At 39.4% G+C, this 23,587-nt stretch overlaps 1 protein-coding gene across 1 annotated transcript in view; it reads left to right on the top strand.

Annotated features, from left to right (window-relative positions):
- The first annotated feature begins 772 nt into the window (after positions 1 to 772).
- MRPL3 (mitochondrial ribosomal protein L3) overlaps positions 773 to 23,587 on the top strand; it is a 42,118-nt gene continuing 19,303 nt past the window's right edge. The window contains exons 1-5 of the mRNA XM_081345407.1: positions 773 to 1,044; positions 3,963 to 4,144; positions 5,554 to 5,645; positions 6,670 to 6,768; positions 21,839 to 21,938. Coding sequence (XP_081201533.1) covers positions 932 to 1,044; positions 3,963 to 4,144; positions 5,554 to 5,645; positions 6,670 to 6,768; positions 21,839 to 21,938 — 586 coding nt within the window. The 5' untranslated portion in view covers positions 773 to 931. The remainder of the gene's footprint in view (positions 1,045 to 3,962; positions 4,145 to 5,553; positions 5,646 to 6,669; positions 6,769 to 21,838; positions 21,939 to 23,587) is intronic.

A 23,587-nucleotide genomic window follows, 5' to 3' on the forward strand; every position in this document is an offset into this window, starting at 1 on the left:
GTTTAATGTTGAAGAAGCAGATACTACTGGGAGAAGATAAGATCAAAGAAATATATTATTAATTAATATGCAAATTATGGAAATATAAAAGTTATTATTGACTGTTAATTAACTATTGATTGTATATTTTTCCCAAAACAATTATGAACCAAAACAACACGCTGTACACTAGGCACTAAGATTATTTTTAAAGAATCAATACAACCTTTATAAAAGTAAATAAATAAATAAAATTGCCAGATATTAAAGATATTTGCAAAATTTTAAAACAATACCATACTTTTTTGTTAAAATAGTTTTTATGAAAAGTATTTTATGTTAATATGGGTTTAATATTGTCATTTTATATTATTCAATAAATACTCTACAAATGTGTCGATTTTAATTTTAAATACAATAAATATCAATAAATACAACCGAAACAAACAAAAATTCTTTTGGTGTCCTCCGTATTTTTTAAAAGTGGGAAAGGGTCCTAACAGCAAAGTGTTTCAAATGGATTATAAAGTGATATAAGAGTAGAGACCTCCTGTATTAGCCCGCGGAGAGAAGCTCGTTCCCTTTTTGTATTGTTTTTTTTGGGGGGGAGGGTAACCCCAAAATGTTAAAACGCCTCAACGTCTCCTAGCTTTCCTGTAAAATCCCTTTTGAAAGCAGAGCCGAATGCACGAATACCGCCTTTCATGCAGTGACGAGTTTCATTCGGTAGAGGCCACTAATCTGACCCAAACTATATTTTTACCCACCCCCCCCCCGAGATGTAGCGGGCTCTCTGGCCTCTGTGATTCTATGAACTAAGTATAAGCAATACCATTTCCTCTGAAAGTGGAGTAAGTAGGAACGAAATATTTCCGGAACTTAGGAACGGGGACTGAGCGGGAAAGAGTTTCTCGGTTGAGCGCTGTTTCGACTGGTTATTTGGTGTGGAATCATGTCGGGAGTTGGCCTGCTGTGTCGTGTAGGGTTGCGGCGGTTGGTACCTGGAGTCCTCGTTAATTCAGTTCCCGGGGCAGCGGAGGCTACGGAAGTTGGATTTAGACGGCGGTAAGTCTGCGGCGGGATGGGGCGAAGGAGACTTTTGTTACGCTACACGTATAATTCTTTTTGCGGTAGGTACTCTTTTGTGTGCAAATAGCTTCCCCCCCCCCCCGCCGCCGCCTGGTTTCCCTTTCACTTAATGATAAGAAAAGTAAAAATCCAATGCTAATCACTCGTCTCTACGCATGATTGTTTGGGTTAAAGCTTTTCTACCTCCAGGAGCTGCACGTGAGTCATACTGGGGGACAGTTTTAATATTCAAAGCAAAGCATTGAACAGTGTTGGGTCATCGGTCCTTCAGGGTCAGTAGTATTTCCCCATAATGTTTCCTATAATGCTATCAAATTAATTTTCCTCTTTTCTCCTTAATGTGATCCCCATTTTCGCTGGGATAGTATTCGTGAGAGAGTAAAAGAATTTGGAAGAGTGTATGTTAAGGATGTGCAGAATATGGGTAGTTGGAAACTGAATCGAGGAAATTAGCACCCTTAACCAGGTTTGCACATGTATCCTTGTTGCTCGCTGTAGGAGTTAGCAGCATGGGATGATTTAATAAAAAGATATATTCTTGATGCAGACAAGTGGGGAAAGTTATATAATTTCAATTTATGAATAATGCAGCCTAAACTTTCACCCCATATAAATTTCTCCCACTATTAATCGAAATGGGACAAGGGTTTCTCAGTATAATTGTACTATACACTTGATCTTCATACATACATACATACATACATACATACATCTTGATCAAACATATATATTTCAAAGACTTAAGTTTATACCAGCATGGCTGGATCTTTTCTATGCTTCAACTTCTCTATTTTTTAATCTCATACTGTATCTCTCATTAAAAGTTTTTCCATGCTTGTAACCTTAAGTTACCAGAAACCCACGGGTAAGTGGCTTGGAATGAAGCTGGCTTAAGAAATTCTTTTTCTTCCACTGGCTAGAGTGAGGACCTGATATTCTGTCTGGACTGTATTTACATGGTGAATCCTGAAGCAGTTCTTTCTTTTAATGACACATACTATTTCAGTCAGTTAGACTATAGGAGTAACTCTTGTTACTTCCATTTGTTTTTTAAATACATCCATTCCCTATTCTAACAGTTCCATCACATTATTTAAAAAAATAATGAGAGCCAGTTTGATGATGTGGTTAAATTATTAGCCTAAAACCCAGGAAATTCTGAATTCTGAGCCTCTTGTAGGCCTAAAAACTGGTTGGATGACTTTGGGCCAGTCACTCTCTTTCAACTCTAAGAAGATGGCAGTTGCAATTCTGAAAATGTTGCAAATCATCATCATCATCATCAGGGACTTGTCCAAGCAAAGAAGACTAATTCCAAAGTGTGCGCACATACACACACACACACACACATACACACACACACTCAGAGAGAGGAGAGAGAGAGAGAGAGAGAATAAAAATGAGAAGAGAGGGAAGAGAATTAGACAGTTTGTTCCAGCACAAATACAGTTCCTAACTGATTCCTGAGGGCAGTGTCATCCTCCACTACATCCTCTCTCAGTTCACCATGAAAGCAACCTCCACTTGTTGGTTATGATTCAGAAATATAATTTCTGTTTTATACTGCCTCACATAGAGCTATCGGGTTTAGCTCTTGCCATTCATTTCATTTCACTCCAGTTGCTTATGTGTGAAGTGTGAACAACTACATACCTTTCATTCACTGTCTGCTGACTGGTTTTTGGTTTCTCCTGGTTTCTAGCCTGTTGCCTTTAACTACTACAGTATACCAAACTGGCTTTCTTCACTTCTACATGCTTTCTCTTTGTAGACCACTTCATTCTCAGGTTTCAGATCTGCAGCAGATTGAATTAAGGACCCTAATTCCCCATTTCCCAATTGTGGCATTGTCCATGTACTGAGAATTCTAACGCAAGAGTTCATTAATAAGATACATCAAATTTGTATTATATCAAATTTCTTCCTGCCATCAAATTTCATGAAATGATACAACGTAGTGTTTTAAGATTGTATTTACAGTATCTACATGTTTAGCAATTATGAATTTGCTACTTCTGGTTTTATTCCAAGATTGTCAGTTGAATGTATTAATAATGAATGTTGCTCAGTTCATATGATCAAAAGATGCATGCATCTAAGACCTCCTGGGATCAAATGGTTCCAAACATTTATGACTGCTAGAGTGATGAAGAAATATTAATGTAAAATTTAAATGCCTATATTTATTTTTACTTTGTTATAATTCAAATTAATTTACATAGAATTAGATCTACATTTTACGTTATTTTTTTCTAATCCAGCTTCCTTTTTGGAGCGTAGCTCCCTGCACAATAATTCTTAAACTGTGGGTTTCAATTACTCTTTTTCCCAGTCTTGAATAATGATTTACCTCCCCCTTCCTTCCTTCCAAAATATTTATTTTTACACCATCATTAGGATTGTATCCTCAAGTCACAAACAAATAATTACAAATTGCTCCATAACCTACTGGATATGCCAGTTTGGTGTAGTGGCTAGAAACCAGGAGACCAAGTGTTCTAGTCCTGCCTCAGGCATCAAGCCAATGGGTAACCTTGAACTAGTCACTTTTTTTTTCCTTCTAAGAAAGAGCCAATGGCAAGATGCTTCTGAAAAATACAAATGCTCCAGTATTTCAGTCAAAATCTAGGAGCTGCCTTTGATCTAAAAATTTTGTGCATTTTGTGCATTTCAACTGATAATGCTCTGGGAACCTAACCCTCTCCAGTTATATATTTTTTTTCTTTTAGGGTACAGACTGCAAAAGTTTCCTAGTCATGTATTATGATAATTATTTCCTGAACCTTTCTTTATTATTGGTAGGTTGGGCAAGAAACCAAGTCAAGATTATTGTACTGGAAGTTTGAAAATGCAAGCATGCATTTTTCTGAATTCATTTTTCTTCTCTTTGGTAGGGGTCTGTGGTTGGTCACAGTTCGGCATATTATTTACAACAGCACATGGTGGGATGAGCATCTTTCAGAAGAAAATGTTGAGTTCCTTAAGAAACTTTCAACAGAAGAATATAAAGCTCAGACTGCTAGTAAACTTAATCCTCTGAAAGATGAGCCTTGGCCTCTGCACCCATGGGAGCCAGGTTGGTATACAAAGAGATAAAGTAAACAGTTATTCTGGATATGATTCTGTTCTTTTACCTCTACTTTAATATATATTTTACAGTAATTGGTGAAAGTCTAAGCCAATTATTATATAAAAAGTCAAATAATTATTTCAGCAAATACCTAATATCCAAGTCTATCTATCAGATAGTAGTAGCTGCCACCTAAATAAACTTAAATCATTAGATGAGTTAAGACAAGAAAACATAAGTTACTCTTGGTTTCAATATACCTAATTGAAAGCTAGGTGGAAGTTAGACCAAAAGGTTGGCATCACAATTACAGATCAAAATTTAGTAAAACAAATTAGAGATTTAAATTGTGCACATATAAAGAGGATATATAATGCTTTAATTGAATTGGATTCGGAAACGGAATTAGTTAAAGATTGTATGATAAAGTGGGCACAAAATATTCAGGAACCAATTTCGTTGGACACTTGGGAGATAATTTGGGTCAGAAATGTTAAATTTACTCAGGCTCAAAACTTAAGAGAAAATTTTTATAAAATGTTTTATAGATGGCATCTGGATCCCAAGAAGTTGTCTAACATGTATCCTAATTTACAGTCTAAATGTTGGAGATGTGGTAGTTTAGAAGCCACCTATTTTCATATGTGGTGGACTTGTAGAAATATAAAAGCTTTTTGGATTAAAATTTGGTGGAACATTCAAAAGATTTTTAAGAGAAAGATAAAGTTTTCTCCGCAATTGTTTTTATTGGGTATTGTTGTAGATTGTGATGTTAAAGAAACTAATTTGATGTTGAATATGATAACAGCAGCACGGTTACTGGTGGGACAATATTGGAAGAAGGATAGTTTGCCTACTATAGAAGAATGGGTGCTTAAAGTTTCGAATCTTGCAGAAATGTCTAAGATTTCTGCTTACTTGAAAGATCATTCACAGGAAAGTTATATTTCAGTTTGGAGGAGATGGATAGATTATATTCAGAACAAATATGGGACTAAAAAGTTCCATTTAGCTTATGAGTAGATTTTAGTGGGATATTGTTATTGGTACTTTGAATGTAGTTATGTTAAAGGGGAGTTAAAGCACATTATGAATTTGGTTAATTGTATATTATGCATAATTTTTATTTAGAATATGATTATTATAACTGTAATCCTGTATTTAGCTCTGGGAAGTGGGGGGGGAAGTGGGCAGGTTTGGGGTGGGGGGGATTTGGGGATATATTGTAAAATTTTGTTTTTGTAAAACTTTAATAAAGTAGTAGCTGCCACCTAAATAAATTGCTAAATGTGTTGCAAGATGTTTGTAGAATCTGTACATGCTGTGAATTAGTTTAAGAATTAATCTGCCATGGCTTTGTGAACTCCAGTAGGCTTGAAATTTAAGAAAGGATTGTTTTATTCTTTTATTCACAGGTTCTAAAAGAGTCGGTCTTATTGCAGTAAAGTTGGGGATGATGCCATTATGGACCAAGCAGGGTGAAAAAATACCTGTCACAATGCTTCAGGTAGGGCAGAGAATACATAATAGTTACATTTAATTTGTTATGTATTGCTCTTCACATAAACATTTCAATACAAAATCTTAGTCCAGGTGGCAAAAAATAAATTCAGAAAGAGAACTTTATTTTGATCAGTGATCAGTAAAAATACAATCAATAGAATGATAAAAAGTAATAATACTTACCCAAACAAATAAAGCAGTATTTTTAGAATAGAGGGTGGCTGGATTTGCTTAAAAGCTGAAATGCTGGTGATGTTTGTTCACAGTGTGCTAATATATGCTGCCTGACAGTTCCAGCTTGGTTTCCACTTAGAAACACTATAATATTCATGAATTTCCAAAAAAGAAAACAGCATCTTCTCTGAAGTGAGATTTAACAAATTTAGAGGGTCCCAACCTTCTTTATCTTCCAGAAGGCTGTTGAAGCCTGGTTTTCCTCCCAGACATTTGGTCTAGTAGTGCTTAAGGCATCTTGTTAGAAAGCAGGCGATCATCAGCTTAAGTCCTGCCTTAGCCAGTGGGTGACTTTGGGCCAGTCACTCTCTTAACCCAAACTACTTCACAGGGTTGTTGTTGTGGGGAAAATGAAAGAAGGAAGTCTGTTGGATATGTTCTTCACCTTGAGTTATTTGTAAAAATAATAAAGCTGGTGTACAAATAAATAAAATAAAAAATATGTGTATCTGTTTTCATGGAAACACTGTATGGTGCCTCAAGTTTATTTCTTTTTTTGGATTATTTTAATTGGTTGAAAGGTCTTTATGATGATTTTAGAATTGTTTGCTGTCCAGAGTTATGCACTCAATATGGCAGTCATATAAATAAATAAAGCTGTGTGCACATAAACATACCAGAATAGAATCTCACTTCTTATCATCTACAATTAGATGTAAAAGATTGTTGAAGCCAAAAAGAAAAAAAAAAGTTTAAGGTTAAAGCTAAATGTCTTTTTCTCAGTATAAGCCATACACTGGGATTACTTCATGTACAGAAACTAATATGTGATAACTCTGAATCATTTCTTTTAGGTTCAAGACTGCCATGTTTTAAAATACACACCCAAAGAAGAAGTTGATGGAAAAACTCCGAGTCTAACTGTTGGAGGGAAAAATGTGTCTGAGTTTCATGTAAGTCTGGCTTATGTTTCCTTTTGAAGTGGGACATCAGTTTTTATTGCACGCTCCAACGGAATGCATTTTTAGAAAGAAGATGTCAGAAAAATTTAGAAGACTGCCTTTTTTGTTTTTGTCTTTTTAAGGAAACTTATTTAAGAACCTTTTAGAGACTGAGTGCCCAAACTGGGATCCCAAACCCATTTATGTATCACCAGGTGCCAGGTGGGCATAGCCCATTAGATGGGTGTGGCCCATTGGATGGGCATGGCTGCGGTGGTCACGTCAAACTGGATGGGCGTGGCCACCTCGATATTGCTCGTGGGGAGGGACACCTGTGGGAGCTGGGCATGGTTGGGTGAAATCCAGGGGGTCTCTGGCGGGTGGGACGGTGGGCAGGAGGCTCATCCAATGGGGTGAGAAAGGTGAGGCAACGGCAGGGCAGGGGTGCCATTGCCGCAAGGCAAGACGAGGCAGTGGCCGGGGCAGCTGCTGACAACACCATCAGCCCCCGCACACAGCGAGCGCATGGGGGCCAACTGTGTCCATCAGCAGCAACAGCCTGCTGGCCCCTCAGTTTTAGCACAAGGTGGCTGTTTGCTGCCAGCCACAGCCATTTGCCACACCCAATGCTGCTGACATGCTGTGGAACAAGCCAGGCGGAGGTAAGAAACCGGTATACCAGTTTCTTAACCACCGCCCGGCTTGTTCCACAGCCTCATGGCAGTGGCATTGGGCAGGAGGTGGCAAACAGCCAGTTTCAGTGCAAGGTGGCTGTTTCCTGCCAACCGCAGCCATTTTCCGCCTTGCGCGTCACACCTATCCACGTCACAAATCTTTTCTGAAACTCACTGCAAAGGAGGCTCGACATGAAGGATGCCAGCATAACTCCCAGGAGCCAGAGGGGCGCCTCATGGCAGTGGCACTGGGCAGGAGGCGGCAAACGGCTGGTTTCGGCGTGATGTGGCTGTTTGCACCAGCTGTGGCCATTTGCCTTGTGCGTCGCACCCAATGCTGCTCCATGAGGCCGCGGAACAAGCTGAGCAGAGGTAAGAAACCAGTATACCGGTTTCTTACTGCTGCCCGGCTTATTCCACGAACTCATGGCAGTGGCACTGGGCAGGAGGTGGCAAGCGGCCAGTTTCTGCACAACATGGCTATTTGCCTCCGGCCGTGGCCATTTGCCACCTTGCACATTGCATCCACCCACATCACAAATCTTTCCAGAAACTCACCGCGAAGGCTGTCCGGCATGAAGGACGCCAGCACAACTCCCAGGAGCCAGAGGAGCACCTCATGGCAGCGGTACTGGGCAGGAGGCGTCATATGGCTGGTTTCAGCGTGGTGAGGCTGTTTGCCACATCATGTATTGTTCCCATTGCTGCTGCTGTGGAACAAGTAGAGCCGGTTTCCCGCTCACCTGCCCATTCAGCTACAGTTTGGTGGCTCTGTAGGCAGAGTTGTGAAGTTCTCTTCACAACTGACAGAGAAGAGAACTTCGCAGCTCTGCCTACAAAGCCAGGTGGAGTGCCGAAGGCTCGGGGAGGGCGGGCACTGAAGTGGGTAGTCAGGCCATTGGCAAAAGCAACGCGTCTGAGGGGAAAGCAGCCTCGGAACAGGTGGGGCAGGTAAGAAAAGAAATCCTTGCTCCACCCAGAAATTGCCTTTTTTTCCTTACCTGACTTCCAGCCCTGTGCCGTTTTTCCTTCGCAATCTGCCGTCACCGCCGCATGCAAGGAAACGAAATTTTTTTCAGGGAAAAAATCAATTCCTACTTCTCATGAAAGGTCGCAAAGTGAGAATTGCTTGATTGGCCTTTTTTCCCCCAAACAAATCTTTCTTTGTTTCCTTGCACACGGCGGCAGCGGATTGCGAAGGAGAAACGGCACGGGGCTGGAAGTCAGGTAAGGAAAAAAAGGCAATTTCTGGGGGGAACGAGGATTTCTTTTCTTACCTGCCCCACTTGTTCGGAAGCCGCTTTCCACTCAGACATGTTGCTCTTGCCAATGGCCCTACTGACTTCAGCGCACTCTCTCCCCACCTGCTGATTTGGTCGGCCTGCCACCCCTCACCTCAATACCCTACCCACAGCAACCCAGCACGGTTGCCGTGGGGCTGCCAGGGCCGGCCTGGCATGAAAAGGGCATGCGCCCCACCCTTCCGCCACAATGCAGGGTAAGGTTGCTACCCCCGCCCAGATACCCTCACCTCCCCCCAAAATTTTTTTTACTAACTTGCCTTTCAGCTGCATTCCATTTCTCTGTTTGCTTCTTAGCCTTCGTTGCGTGTTTGTGAGACTATCGGGGAAAAAAAAGTTCCATCAGACTTTCTAACTTCTTGAGATCTTGCGAGATGTTAGAAAGTCTGATGGAACTTTTTTTTTACCGATAGTCCCACAAACACGCAGTGAAGGCTGAGAACCAAACGGAGAAACGGAATGCAGCTGAAAGGCAGGTTAGTAAAAAAAAAAAACAACTCTTGGGGAGGCGGGGGTGGCAACCTTACTCTGCGCAGGTATTGATGTGGTTGCTCATGGACGGAACTGAAGACCTAGTACTGGGGCGATGATGCACGTGCCCATAGAGGGGCTCTGTATTCTGCCTGTGGCACGCATGCCATAGGTTTGCCAACACTAATAGGTTTTTTCATAGTGTTTTGTTTATTTTGACTGATGATTAAACATTAGCTCAGAAAACTTGTATGTACTACATGCTTGAGATCTCCAGATTTGAAATCCATTCCAAATTTTTATTTTTATAACTAATCCTCACTGAACAACCACTCATTCAGTTATGGCAATACTGAACAAGAAGGACTGACAATGGGTCTTTGTGGTTGCAACCATAGCAGCTTCCCTTGTCACTTGATCATGCCTTGGGTGCTTTTATCACATGTAAAATCAAATATAAACTTTGTTTATCAATCTTTTCTGGCATTATACCTAATAAAAATAATCATGTTTTCCCAAATATTTTCTAGCCAAGTATGTATTTTTGTCCAATATCCCTTTGCTTTAACAAATGTCCACCAAACACGATAATAAGTACCTGGCTTGTGTTTACATTTCCAACATCTATCTGACATATTTTTAAACATTTTTGCTAATGTTACTGGTGGCAAGTGCCATCTATGAAACATTTTATATAGGTTTTCTTTGTAAGAGGTTGACATTGTCAATTTATAATTTCTTTCCCACATGTTTTGCCATTTCTCTAAATCTATACTGTATCCAAAATTCTTGCCCATGTTATCTTTGTTTCTTGTTCATTTTCCATTTTCAAATTCAATAAAAAGTTATACATTTTCTTAATTAATTTCTCATCAGAGGTTAATAATATCTGATCAAACAAGGTCTGCTCTGTATAAAATCCATACAATTTAACATCTTTATCGTATCTCACTTGCATTTGTAAATATGCCCACCATGGTAGATCAATACCCTGAATTTCCATCTGTTGTTTAGATTTTAAATTCCATTCAGAATTTAGAATATCTTTATATGTCCACATTTTCTAGAAACTGACTAAATTTGAATGTACAAATGCTTCCATTGTTGAAAGCCATCCTGGAATTTTCAAGTATATTTTACATTTTATTTTTTCCCATGTTAGTAATTTTTTGTTTTTGTTAGTTATGAAGTCGTGTCCGACCCATCGCAACCCCATAGACAACATTCCTCCAGGCCTTCCTGTCCTCTGGCAAGTCAAAACCTCCATTTTCCTTAGCTTCTTGTAACATTTTCAGTTTAATTCTAGCTTTCTTTCCTTGCCAAATAAATGTCAAAATTAGGGAATTTAAGTCTTCAAACAAATTTTTCTCTAGTTTTATAGGCATCGTTTGGAATAAAAATATTTTTGGTAATATATTTACTTTCACCGTAGCAATTTTTCCTGGTATCGACAGTTGCAAGTTTTTCCCAGATCAAATTTTATTTGATTCAGTAATTTTATATAGTTATCTTCTTTTAACGTTGAACATCTTGCTGTTAGATATATTTCCAAGTATTTAACCTTTTTGACTATTTGTAATTCTATTTTTTTAACATTTTTTTTATCTGTAAGAATTTTAACTATCATTTTAGCTTTTTCTCCGTTTATCGTCAGTCCTGCTGACTCTCCAAACTGTTCTATCTTTTCCAATAATTTAGGAATCATCTCTAAAGGTTCTTCTAGGATGAACACCAGATCATCTGCAAATGCTTGCAAAGTATAAGTCACCTTTTATTTCCAGTCCTTTAATTTCTGGGTCTTTTCTAATATTTCTTTTAAAACTTCCAAAGTTAAGATAAATAACAGTGGAGATAGTGGACATCCTTGTCTTGTGCCTTTTCTTATTTTTTTTAACATAGATCCTGTTTACAGTTCTTGTTTACATTTGTTTTTCCCACAATGTTCATGACATTCTTACTGGTTAGTTAATTATATTTAAATATTTAAATATTTCTTTTCATGTAAGTCATCCCAGTACTTTTACCTTTTTTTAAGGAATAAATAAGTCTAAAAAAAAGAAAAAAAGAAGAATAAGAGTAAAGTAAAATAAAAAGATAGTATGCTACTTAAAATCCATGTTTCCTATAAGCTAATACATATTTATTTCCAAAAATTTTCCATTCTTTTTTACCATAATTAAAAATATATTTAATCTTTAAATATTCCATTTAATAAATCCAGTCATCTAATCTTTTATCTCTTATTCAAAACATTTTTACTCCATTGTAATTTTCTTAAAGTCAATCACATTTAAATATCTAAAACATTTCCTTTATATAAGCCATTCCAACTCTTATATTACTCATATCAAGAAATAAAATAAGAAGAGAGAAGAAAAAGAGAGTACTATGTTACTTGAGGGGCTCTTTCCTCTTAAAACAAAATTCATATCCAAAATCTTTCTTTTTAACCATAAACAGGTGTTTCTTTTTTAAAATATTCTCTCTGATAGGTCCCATCGTCTGTTTTCCTAATTTTCACTTTAGTCTTTTTCTTTTGCCCAGTATCTTTCTTAATCAGTATGTTCTGGTGAAACAAAGAATCTTTCCATATTCTTGTAAGTGTTGCTGTAGATATAAAGGTAAGTCAAGTACAATATCTTTGTAAGAGGTATTTGCCTATTCATGTTTTTGAAAATCTTTTTCTTTCTCTCTCTGTTTCTCTTATCATTTTTTGTCTCTTCAGTTCTAGTAGTTTTCCTGACATCTCTGGAGTCCATTTTGTCCAGTCTTTTTTCTTATCCTCAAATTTGGTTTGTGGTGTTAAAGTATAATGTGCTGTTACATCAGCTATAAAGTATTATGCAGTGCATATTGTGCTGCCACCATGTAGTTGTTTGGGAACTACAAGCCAATCCCTCCCATTTTGTGATGTACTTCCTCCTCCTTCTTAACCCTGAATGTTCTATCATTTCCTGGGCACCATTCACATGCGGTCTGCTGTCATTGTAGGACCATTACTGTCTTTGACCTTGAAATACCGTCCATTTCATCATTACTACATCTTGTCTGCTGTAATCTTCTCTGCATGCAAATAAAGATCCTCATGGATAATAAAAAGGTAATTTCATGAGTTCAGCTATCTGCAAGACTGTCAGCAGTGATTGTATCCACTTACACAGGCCAGGCACAGGGGTCTCAGCAAGGGGATACATCATTAAACAACGGTTGGAGTCAGAATATATAATTTATCTTTTCCAAATCCAGTATTTCTTGTAAAAAAAAATTCACTTGGGTTAAACCATATTCTTTCTCTTGTTAGGTTCCATCTTTAAGTCTCTATCCTCGAATTTGTATTCAGTTATCTGTTTTATCTGTTCCTTCTCTATTGTTGTTTTCTTGGATTTTTGTTGTTGTAAAGTTAAATTGGAGATGAATTGGTTTATATTTTCAAAGTTATTTTGGATTTCTTTGTGGTTTGGAATCGTTTGATTTAGTTGCAGCATATCATATGTCTCCTCTTGAAAAGTATTTATTTTTTCTTGCTAAGTTCTTTGTATAAGTCTGATTTTTCATGATGGCCAAGAATCCAAGTTTTCTTTTCTCTAAATAGCTTTAGAGTCAAGTTAAGTAGATACTTGTAATCCAGAAAGTTCAAAAAAGTTTTTTTTTGTTCCCTAAAGTTTAAAAGTCTCTCTTAGTCTGCAGCCCAGATTGTTTTCTTTTTTGTCACAGCTGTTCTCTATTGTTAGACCTTTGAAGGTCACAAGCACAGATTTTGCCAAGTCCTGTATGAAATTCATAGCTGTCATAAGTCTTCATCCATCACTAGATGTCAGCACTGGTTTATTTTTCATATTTTCAAAATAAACAGTTGCCTTTAAAATGAGAATCTTAACTATTCAGCAATTTCAAACTTATCCATATTTAGGTTTTAAAGTCATTTCATTTCAATATGTTTTGGTTCTCCATAAAAGTTTTAATTCGCCGCTTCTGTTAGTAAAGGGTGGGGCAAAGATTCCCCTCCTTCACTTTCGGAGGTTTTTTGCTTCTTGGGATTTTTTTTTCTTTAGGAAAATTGATAAGTAGTATAGATAAAATCGATAAAATGTTCTTAACCAGATTCAAACACACTGTTTACAATCAGCTTAAAGCAGTACTTTTGACTTCGGTCGCTTGTAGCTTGGGGTAGACTCTGAAGTTAGGCTAGCCTTTCTCCTGTTGGTTTCTGGAAGGCTTCTCTTGGACCGATTGGGTCGACCACCATCTCTCTGTGGTCCCCGGGACTTACTTCTTTGCTGACTGTTCATGGTGGCTTCTGGCCCATTTAGGGTCCCCTAACAGGAAGAAAATTAGCCAAAGGGCATGGGCCCCCGAACCCCTCACCTGCTGCACTACTGCACAAGACCAGAAGTCATCTTGTGCCTTTTCTTATGTCAAAGTTCTCTGTATAATCTCCATTTACAATCACTTTTACTGTTTGTTTATGATATATTTTCTTAGTCATATTTATAAAATTGTGTCTAAAGTCCATTGTTTTTAGTTGTTGAGTTATAAATTGCCAGGATACATTATCAAATGCCTTTTGAGCATCTAGAAATACTAATGCCAATTGTTTCCCTGGATGCATTTCATAATATTTCAATATTTCCGTTATAATTTTTAAGTTATTTTTAATTTGTCTCTGGTAGAAATCCATTTTGATCTGGATGTATAAATTCAGTTAGAAATCTTTTCAGTCTGTCTGCTATTATTGAAGCAAAGATTTTTTATTCCACATTTAGTAATGATATCGGTCTGTAATTTTTTACCTGTGTCAAATCTGAGTCCTCTATTGGTATTATTGTGCATATTGTGCATATCGGCATCTCGGACTAACCAGTTCATTCCACCTTTAACGATGGGGGGGTGAGGTGTTACCCCCCGTTGATAGGGCTCGCAACTTGGGCGTCCTCCTGGATTCACGGCTCAATTTTGAAGACCATATAGGTGCAGTGACCATGGGGGCTTTTGCCCAGGTTCGCCTGGTGCGCCATTTGTGACCCTACCTGCACCGAGATGCCCTACGCACAGTCACTCATGCGCTCGTGACCTCCCGTTTAGACTACTGCAACGCTCTCTACATGGGGCTGCCCTTGAGGACTACCCGAAGGCTTCAACTGGTGCAGAATGCAGCCATACGAGTTGTGATGGGGGCCTCCCGATACTCCCATGTAACACCTCTACTCCGCGAGCTGCATTGGCTTCCGGTTGCCCTTCAGGTGAGATTCAAGGTGCTGGTGATGACCTATAAAGCCCTAAATGGCTTGGGTCCAGGATATTTGAAGGAACACCTCCTGCCAGCATCAAACTCCCTTCGTCCAGTGCGCTCACACAGGGAGGGTCTTCTCAGGGTGCCGCCGGTAAAAGATTGCCGGCGGATAACACCCAGGGGGAGGGCCTTCTCTGGGTGCGCCTGCCCTCTGGAACCAGCTGCCCGTGGAGCTTAGGACCGCCCCTGACCTTCGTTCATTCCGCCGGGACCTGAAGACCTGGCTCTTTGAGCTCTCCGGCCCAGGCTGAGAATTTTTAACTGAGGTTTTTAGTTAAGGGATAATTTAATCTTTTTAAATTGTTTTTTAACTTTTGTATTTCGTACTGTTTGATTTTAAATACCCTGTAAACCGCCCTGAGTCCTTCGGGAAAGGGCGGTATATAAATTTAATAAAATTAAATTAAATTAAATTAAAAATTAAAATAATATTTGCTTCTGTCCATCTAAAAAAACACTTAAAATTCTATCGCACTTTAACTCCCCTTAAACATAACTAGATAACTAAATACTAATAACTAAATAATAATACATCTTATAATATTAATACTTATTCATATGCTAAATGAAACTTTTTAGTCCCATATTTATTCTGAATATAATCAATCCATCTTCTCCATTCCACAATATGTCTATTGCTATTCCCTCATCCTCTTAATCTGGCTTTTCTTTCTCTTCTTCTGTTTGTATAGTTCTTTCCTCTGTTGTTCTTTCTGTTTCTGGCCTTTTCTATCCTCTTGTTGATGTTGTACTCTTTCATCCAGGCATGCTCTGTTTCTTTCATCAAAGTCTTCTGCCTTCCAAACTGAATCCAATTGATATCTTGTATTGTTGATTAAGGTCTTGTATTGTTGATTAAGGTCCCTTTTGGCATTAACCATCTAAGGTTTACAGCTTTTGCAATTAATTTCGTACTTAAAAAGTGATATTGTCTTCGGATGTCCCTTATTCTCTTAGGAATCTGCTTCAACACGACAATTTTTTTCTTTTTATATTGTAATGGATCATCCCTATCTATTCTCAGTATCTCATCTCTTATTGTTTTCTTTATAAATCTTACATGGACTTCTCTGGATAATTTGTGTTTCCTCACGTAGCTTGAATTCATTTGAAATATTTCATCTGTTTCCATTTGTATCTCCTCTCTTTCTGTTTTTTAGGGCCTCCGCCAGTAGATTAATAATCACTTCTGCTATGTCTTCATCCTTGTCTTCAGGTATATTTTGGAATCTTAGAATTCCAAGTCTGAAATTGCTCCTTCTAAGCTTTGATTTGCTTGTTCTAGTCTTTCATATTCTTCCATTAATGCCTCCATTTTTAAATCAGTTTCTTCTGATTTGTCTTCCATTTTCTGAATTTTTTTGTTCATTTTTGGCAATTATTTGTTGATGGAGCTCAAATTGTGTCTTTATGTCAAGCATTTGCTCATTTAGCTTATCAAACTTTTTTTTATCTCTTCATGATTTTTCTTTATTGATTCTTGGATTAGCTGTAGTGTGGCTTGCATCTCTTTTTGAAAGCTGTTTGTTTATCACTGTAACATTGTTTCAATAGATCCCTGACTTGCTGGACTAGATATTCCAGAAGAGGGTTTTCCCCCCTGTAATTTTAGTGAGATTTGGTGTACTCATTTTTCAACTGAGCAAATTTTGTAAATCCACAAAGAGGAAAAAAACCCAACTGCCTCCAGCTATAATCCAAACGTGAAATAATCAAACTGCTTCAGGATAATCCAAATGTTCCAGTTAGTTTAAAGATGTAAAAAGCCCTCTGTTTCCAAGTAGTTTCTAGTATGGAAGATATGATTATAGAAAGTCTTTTCTAGCATAAAGTCACATAGAATTCTTTTGTTTAGAACAGGTGTTATTTCAAGTTCAGGAGCTTCTCTGGTTCTTTTAGTATTGTTGTAGTATCTCCTTTCACCACTAGATGTCCGTATTTACTGTATTGTTTATATCCAGGTTTAAAAAAGTTCTTTTTAAATTGCTTTCTCACATAAATTAGATAAGAAAAAAATTTCCACAATGTAAGAGCTAACCAAATTTTATTTAAATCAGTCCCGATTCCATTTTTGTACATTCTTTTGTATTCCTTACTTTCGTTCCCCCATTTAAAAATTTTCACCGCTTTTAACTCCCTTCTTCCCAAATCTTCCCTGTGTCTTTGCTTTAGAAATTTTCTCCAATCAGTGGATTTGTATTTCTGTGCACAGGGAAGAGGAATAAAAAGAAACAGTCTCACCCAGTTGTCAGCACGTTGTTGACAATCAGCTGTTCAGCTGCATGCCACGGTTTTTCGCTTTTTTCCTGGTTGTCTATGACTTGGGCTGCCTGTGCATTTACAGACAGCCTTTCTTCCATCCGTTTGAAGATGTTCCTCAGTTTATTTGGGTCGACTGCCATCGGCTCCAAGATCCCAAGGCTTCCCTTCTTTGTCGCCTCTCCAGGGTAACTTTCCGACCTGTTGAGGTCTCCACACAGAGTGAAATTGGGCTAAGAAGCCAGGGTTCTAGTTCCTTTCGCCCGTCTCATGACACCAAACCAGAAGCTCTTAATGTTATGACCCTTTTTGTGGTTATCATTATGTGAATGCTGTGGTCGTTAAGCAATTTTTTTTCGAAGGGCCAGTTTTGTCAAAAACTGGAAACATTAGAAAAACTAAAACCCAATCATGTAACCATGGGATGTTGCAAACAGCTATAAATGCCAGCTGCTGAGTACTCAAAAGGTAGTCAAGTGACAGCAGAACTTTGAATCTGGGTTATAATTATCCCCCAGGTAGATCCATTGCACCTTTAAATGGTAACTACAGGTGGAACTCAAAAAATTAGAATATTGTGTAAAAGTTCATTTATTTCAGTAATGCAACTTAAAAGGGGAAACTAATATATGAGATAGACTCATTACATGCAAAGCAAGATAGTTGAAGCCGTGATTTGTCACAATTGTGATGATTATGGAGTACAGCTCATGAAAACCCCAAATCCACAATCTCAGAAAATTAGAATATTGTGAAAAGGTGCAATATTCTAGGCTCAAAGTGTCCCACTCTAATCAGCTAATTAAGCCATAACACCTGCAAAGGGTTCCTGAGCCTTTAAATGGTCTCTCAGTCTGGTTCAGTAGGAATCACAATCATGGGGAAGACTGCTGACCTGACAGTTGTGCAGAAAACCATCATTGACACCCTCCTTAAGGAGGGAAAGCCTCAAAAGGTAATTGCAAAAGAGGTTGGATGTTCCCAAAGTACTGTATCAAAGCACATTAATAGAAAGTTATGTGGAAGGGAAAAGTGTGGAAGAAAAAGGTGCACAAGCAGCAGGGATGACCGCAGCCTGGAGAGGATTGTCAGGAAAAGGCCATTCAAAAGTGTTGGGGACTTTCACAAGGAGTGGACTGAGGCTGGAGTCAGTGCATCAAGAGCCACCACACACAGACGGATCCTGGACTTGGGCTTCAAATGTATTCCTCTTGTCAAGCCATTCCTGAACAATGAACAATATCAGAAGCGTCTTACCTGGGCTAAAGAAAAACAGACCTGGTCTGTTGCTCAGTGGTCCAAAGTCCTCTTTTCTGATGAGAGCAACTTTTGCATCTCATTTGGAAACCAAGGACCCAGAGTCTGGAGGAAGAATGGAGAGGCACACACTGCAAGATGCTTGAAGTCCAGTGTGAAGTTTCCACAGTCTGTGTTGATTTGGGGAGCCATGTCATCTGCTGGTGTTGGTCCACTGTGCTTCATTAAGTCCAGGGTCAATGCAGCCGCCTACCAGGAGATTTTGGAGCACTTTATGCTTCCTTCCGCAGACGAGATTTATGGGGAAGCTGACTTCATTTTCCAGCAGGACTTGGCACCTGCCCACACTGCCAGAAGCACCAAAACCTGGTTCAATGACCGTGAGATTACTGTGCTTGATTGGCCAGCAAACTCGCCTGACCTGAACCCCATAGAGAATCTATGGGGCATTGCCAAGAGAAAGATGAGAGACATGAGACCGAACAATGCAGAAGAGCTGAAGGCCGCTGTTGAAGCATCCTGGTCTTCCATAACACCTCAGCAGTGCCACAGGCTGATAGCTTCCATGCCACGCCGCATTGAGGCAGTAATTGCTGCAAAAGGGGCCCAAACCAAGTACTGAGTACATATGCATGCTTATACTTTTCAGAGGTCCGATATTGTTCTATGTACACTCCTTGTTTTATTGATTGCATGTAATATTCTAACTTTCTGAGATTGTGGATTTGGGGTTTTCATGAGCTGTACGCCATAATCATCACAATTATGACAAATCACGGCTTGAACTATCTTGCTTTGCATGTAATGAGTCTATCTCATATATTAGTTTACGCTTTTAAGTTGCATTACTGAAATAAATGAACTTTTGCATGATATTCTAATTTCTTGAGTTTCACCTGTAAGTGATAGATTACCGTATTTTCCGGCGTATAAGACGACTTTTGAACCCCTGAAAATCTTCTCAAAGGTTGGGGGGTCGTCTTATACGCCCAGTCGCCTTATACGCCGGAAAATCAGTGGGTGGCGTCTGGCGGGAGCCGGCAGGGCAGTCCTGCGCACGGGCGCACTCCCTGGCTGTTCCTTAGCAGCTGGGGAGTGCGCGCGTGTGCAGGACTGCCCTGCTGACTCCCGTCCGACGCTCTTCGCTCTTGAGGCAGCTGCTGCCTCAAGAGGGAAGAGCCGGCTCGCTCTTCCCTCTTGAGGCAGCAGCTGCCTCAAGAGCTTAGAGCGTGGAGCCGGCAGGGCAGTCCTGCACACGCGCGCACTCCCTGGCTGCTCCTTAGCAGCTGGGGAGTGCGCGCGTGTGCAGGACTGCCCTGCGGACTCCCGTCCAACGCTCTTCGCTCTTGAGGCAGCTGCTGCCTCAAGAGCGAAGAGCGTGGAGCCGGCAGGGCAGTCCTGCGCATGCGGGCACTCCCCGGCTGCTCCTTAGCAGCTGGGGAGTGCGCGCGTGTGCAGGACTGCCCTGCCGGCTCACTCTTCCCTAAGAGGCAGGGAAGTCCTGCTCCCGTCCGACGCTGTGCTTCCGCCGGGCGGTGCTGGCCGAGACGAGCCAGCAGTCAGCCGCCGTGAGTGCGGCGCTGAGGGGCAGCAGCCCCACGCGCAGCAGCAGCCGCCGGCTCAGCAACAGGTCCGAGCGCAGGAGCCGCACTGCCAGGCTGCCCAGGAAAAGCAGCCACACCGAGAGGCTGCACGCCCAGTCCAGCTCCATGAGGGGCAGGGTGGGAAGCCGGTCGGGAAGAGCCTCGGCCGACGGTGAGAGGGAAGCGGCACATGAAAAAGAGGCTGCGGGCGGAGTTGTCCCGCCCTGCGCCGAATGGGAGAAGTTCAAGGCCTGGGGGAGGGGAAAGCAGGAGGGGCGCCGGCCGTGGCGGGTGGTGGCTGCCCTCCGGCGCTGCCTGCCGCCCGGGAAACGCTGCGTCTCGGGGGCCAGCAGAAGCGTGGGAGCAGCGGGAGGGCCGGCGGGGCCAGTCGGGCCTTCGCCTCCTCTGCGACAGACAGGGAGGGCAGGGCATGTAAGTATTTTCCGGCGTATAAGACAAAAAACCTTGAAAAACTTCTTAAAAGTAGGGGGTCGTCTTATACGCCGGGTCGTCTTATACGCCGGAAAATACGGTATAAATTTAGAAATATAAGTTTTTATATAAGTTACTTTAATTGTGCATTAAATGGAACCAAATCTCACATGGCATGAAGTAGTAGTCATTTTGTTTTCTGGCAGGGATCTGAAATGCCCCCATCTATGCATTTGGCATCAAACAGTTACACAGAATTAAAAGTTGTTTTTAGAGAAAGAGACAGAGAAAAGTATGAAGGAAAATTCTGGAAGAACAGTTTTGGCTAGCTGGCCAATTTTAAAATCATTCTTTGATCTAATGATCTCTTGAATACATTTTCCTAAATTAAATCATGCCATGCCAAATTTACAGACTACAGTGACTTGATTTGCCAATATACTACCCAAAGACAAGTTGTGATTACAGTGAAGTCTAATCTAAAGAATGGATACTTTTAGTGTTAGAAAATCTTCTGAGAGAATTATTTAAATTATTTTAGCTTTGATCTCCACAATGATCTTGTGAGACTTTTCTGTGCAGGATTGTAGAGGATTAATCTACAGAGTTTCTGTCAATGCAATCTGTCTTGAAAATTAATCTGAAAGATCAGGCATTTTGACTGGCAAAGCTTTGACAGCCATTGGTTAATGGTGATTATCCAAGTGTGCTATTGCTGTCAGTCATATAAATTGCTTTTTGCAACAATTCATTTAACCACAAAATTCAACTATGTTCACTTCTTGTATTTTCATTTTCATTCATTGAGTTTCTATTTAGTTACTACAATGAGAAGGAAGCTCAGAGGACCTTTTGAATTATTCCACAATGAAATGTTGATAAATGTTTATGTTCTTCTATATATTGGCTGTAACTTAAGCAGCAGTTATTAAATTTGATTTTCTTCTTGTGAATTTAGGCTAAAATTCCTAACTTTATAGAGTCTGTCTTTTAAGACTGCCATTACAATATTGTGCTGAACTTAGATATCATACTTTATTTTGTAAAAAATATATTATCACTTATGCAGCACATGGATTATATTTGCGCAGCGCTGAAAAAATGAAGTAACACCATCGAATGAAGCGATAATTAAGAAAATACTGGACTGTGTGGAAATGGATAGACTTACATTGAGAATTAGAGAAAAAGAAGATACAGAATACTTTCAAACATGGAACTTATTTTATCAATGGTTGGAAAAACGAGATAGAGAGTAAGAACTTAACTTTTATGACTTAAGCGAAAGTCAACCCAGATAACACGTTCATTAAGCAGAAATGAATTGTAATGATAGAAAATTAATAAAATACTGAAAGAAAGAAAAAAAGAAAGAGAAAGAAAGAAAGAAAAGAAAAAAGAAGATTCATTATTATGACCAAGGCCATCTTGGCAACCTGGATTTTGCAGTTGATATTGCCCTATTTAAGGAAGATAAAGGAAAACTACTACAAGTGACGGCTACCTTTAATGAAAAAGCAACCAAAATTGGCCTCAGGATAAGCGCCAGGAAATTAAAGGTCATGTATGCAAACTACACCGTACAGATAGGGAATCATACTGGGATCCCAGTGACTTGAAAAAGTAGAAGGATTTACTTATTTGTGAAATCTCCCAAAGTGGAGATGCAGAAATGGATGTCAAGTGCCTCATTGGAAAAGTAACATCTCTTTTCCAGAAGATGAATAAAATCTGGCCCTTTAGGTCCTTGAAGCTTTGCGTATTATATAAATTCCACTTTTTTCTATGCTTACTGTAGTTTTATGTTTTTTTCAGAAACGTTCTTCTGTCATGGAGATGTACAGAGAAGTAGGACTCCCACCAAAACAGAAAATTTCAGTATTTCGAGTGTCATCTAATGCTGTCATTAAGCCAGGTAATGTTTAACAAGGTGCAGAACTAGGAGTATATTTTTTCAATATATTCTCCCTGATAATTAAAAGCTACTTAGCATAAGAATAACTATTTGCTAAACTAGAATTCTACTACTCAAAAAAGTAATATATACCATGTAAGTAAAAGGGAAGAATTAGAAACTACTCATTCTCTGAAGAAAAATTATGAAGTGACTTTTTTTTAAAAAAAAAATAATAAATTGGCTAAAGCAGAAATATTTTATTTAGTTTAAACCTAACTCATAGCAAATATTAGCTTATTTGTAATATTTAATGATTGACTGAATCGTGGTCATGGACAGGAGGGAAAATAAAAGTTAATACATTAAAAAAAGATCACAAAGTGAACCACATAAAAGATACTTCTAATTACTACTGAAAATAAATATTTCTGTATTTTTTTTAAAAATAGCAGAAAAATAACATTCAGTGATAACATACACTTTTTAAAATACAATTAGTCCTTGACTTATGACTGGTAACTTAGCAGCCATTCTGAATTACAGTGGACTGTCCAAAAACTACTTATGACATGATGAGGAAGTTATGGCCCCTGCACTGCTTCTGAAGTCATTCCCCCTTACAACTGACTTCTGCAACACACACTTCTGCCTGTCTCCTCACACACACACCTCAGCACACCAGATCTCCACAGGCATTGTCTCAGCTTCCCACCCCATCAGACTCCTCACTTATCTTTCAAAGATCTGTGGAACTCCAGAGCTGGATTAGGAAAGAGAATGAGTTGCTTCATCCTGTGGCTGCATGGGTGATTCTGGAAGCAGCCACTATTTTCTGAGCAGCCTCATTGAATTGTAGTCTCTCAGAAAATGGCAGCCACTTCTGGAATTGTACCATGTGGCCACATGACAAAGAAAATGGTTCTGCTTCCCTAACCTGGTCTGTGCAGTGCTGCAGATAGCACTGGAGCATTGAAGGTCTTCAGAAGGTGAGTCCATGATAGTTGGAGTGGATGCCCAAGCCCTGCTGGGATCTTGTGGGACAGGAAAAGCAGATCAAAGGGTTGTGGGGACCCCCAAGGGGCAGAAAGCAGAGCAGTAAGTGTCTCAAGTGATGGGAGGCTCTAAGCAGGTGAGCCTGATCTGCATTAGGCCTCGCAGGTTATCCTCACCCCTGAGGCACCCAGTGCTCTGCTTACAACCTGCACAGTTACTTAACAGCTGCAGCAGGGAAAGCATGGGGTTAAGCAAAGTCATTTTCTTAATGCCTGTCGTGACATGCAGTTGTAACGGGCAGGTTCTATTACAGTCATAAGCTGAGGCACATTATCTTTCATTTTTCATTAGACAAAAGTTTTATTAAATCCCAGCAAATTGTGAATACCCTATAAAAACCATCTCATTTTCCTATTAAATATTGGTGCAATGGCTAGGAGGCAATAAGTAGAATGGAATATGAAACTGGTAATTGATTCAGAATTGGGAAAAGTATGTGTCAAGATTATATACTCTCACCTAATTTAATTTATAGACCAAATGATAAATGCTATATTAGAAAATAGCAATTAAAATCACTGCGAGATACAGTTTTGGATATGTTGATGACATCACTTTTTTGACTGGAATTGAGAAGTATTTCAGGAATCTCATGTTGAAGGCACAAGAGAATT

Source organism: Vipera berus (assembly GCF_964194415.1).
Source record: "Vipera berus genome assembly, chromosome: Z".
NCBI lineage: Eukaryota > Metazoa > Chordata > Lepidosauria > Squamata > Viperidae > Vipera > Vipera berus.